This window comes from Octopus bimaculoides, chromosome 20 (assembly GCF_001194135.2).
Source record: "Octopus bimaculoides isolate UCB-OBI-ISO-001 chromosome 20, ASM119413v2, whole genome shotgun sequence".
NCBI classification, from domain to species: domain Eukaryota; kingdom Metazoa; phylum Mollusca; class Cephalopoda; order Octopoda; family Octopodidae; genus Octopus; species Octopus bimaculoides.
In genome coordinates this window covers 15545950-15547220 of record NC_069000.1, presented here as the reverse complement: position 1 = coordinate 15547220, position 1271 = coordinate 15545950, and the positions used below count along the sequence as shown (strand labels likewise).

At 40.2% G+C, this 1271-nt stretch overlaps 1 protein-coding gene across 1 annotated transcript in view; it reads left to right on the top strand.

Moving 5' to 3' along the window:
• LOC128250333 (uncharacterized) overlaps nt 1-1132 on the top strand; it is a 5869-nt gene extending 4737 nt beyond the window's left edge. Inside the window, exon 2 of the mRNA XM_052975139.1 lies at nt 415-1132. Within this exon, the coding sequence (XP_052831099.1) occupies nt 415-710 (296 nt within the window). The 3' untranslated portion in view covers nt 711-1132. The remainder of the gene's footprint in view (nt 1-414) is intronic.
• The last annotated feature ends 139 nt before the right edge of the window (nt 1133-1271 follow it).

The following is a 1271-nucleotide window of genomic DNA, read 5'->3' as shown; positions in this document are numbered from 1 at the left end:
ATATAACATACAGAAAATTGCACTACTGGGTACTGCACACATTCTACGCAAAACACTTTCAATACAGTAAACATAAGAGCACCACAGCAAACCACAGCACATACCCAAGGCGCACAGAGCTGCGCTCGGTAGTGAAGTGAAAGCACGTTATAAAAATAAAACTACTGAATAATAATAATAATAATAATACCCAAGGCACACAGAGCTGCGCTCGGTAGTGAAGTGAAAGTACGTTATAAAAATAAAACTACTGAATAATAATAGTAGTAGTAGTAGTAGTAGTAGTAGTAGTAGTAGTAGTAGTAGTAGTAATGATAATGATGATGATGATGATGTTGATGATGATGATAATAGTTTATATCTGTTTTCACTCTTTCACAAATGAAGTTTTACAATATCTTGTATATTTACTAGGCCAACACACGGTGATTTATTATTTACCATACTACGCAATCTCTCTAGGAATGACGAGAACTGAGGGTGCCATTTTTGTGTCGCTCATTGGAATTTCCTGGGTCATTGCAAAACTTTTGTCCGGCGTTTATTCAGATGTATTTCATATCCGATGTGATACAGTGCTAGTGGCTGCCATTGGAATTGCAACGCTTGCAGTCGTTACTTTCCCTTACTGCACCAACTTCTGGTCAATCATTGCTTGCACTGTTATCTATTCCTTATCTGTAGGTAAGAGGTTTCGTTATATTTCTTAAATATATTTCTTAAATATATTTCTTATTTATTGTGTATTATACCGCATTTAGTGAACAATGGCGTCGTTGGTTACAGATTTCTGACGAGCCAGTTACTGGTTCACTGAATAGCTGACGGAGAATGTTAAAAAAATAATAAGAGAGCCTCCGCAATTCCATATAACATAAGGGTACTCTTTTGAGAAAACGCTAGTTTCTTACCGATATTTTCATTCTTCTCTGATATACATCACAGTACGATATAAGCGCGTGGAGGCGCAATGGCCCAGTGGTTAGGGCAGCGGACTCGCGGTCATAGGATCACGGTTTCGATTCCCAGACCGGGCGTTGTGAGTGTTTATTGAGCGAAAACACCTAAAGCTCCATGAGGCTGCGGCAGGGGATGGTGGCGAACCCTGCTGTACTCTTCCACCACAACTTTCTCTCACTCCTACTTCCTGTTTCTGTTGTGCCTGTAATTCAAAAGGTCAGCCTTGTCACACTGTGTCATGCTGAATATCTCCGAGAACTACGTTAAGGGTACACGTGTCTGTGGAGTGCTCAGCCACTTGGATCAACTGG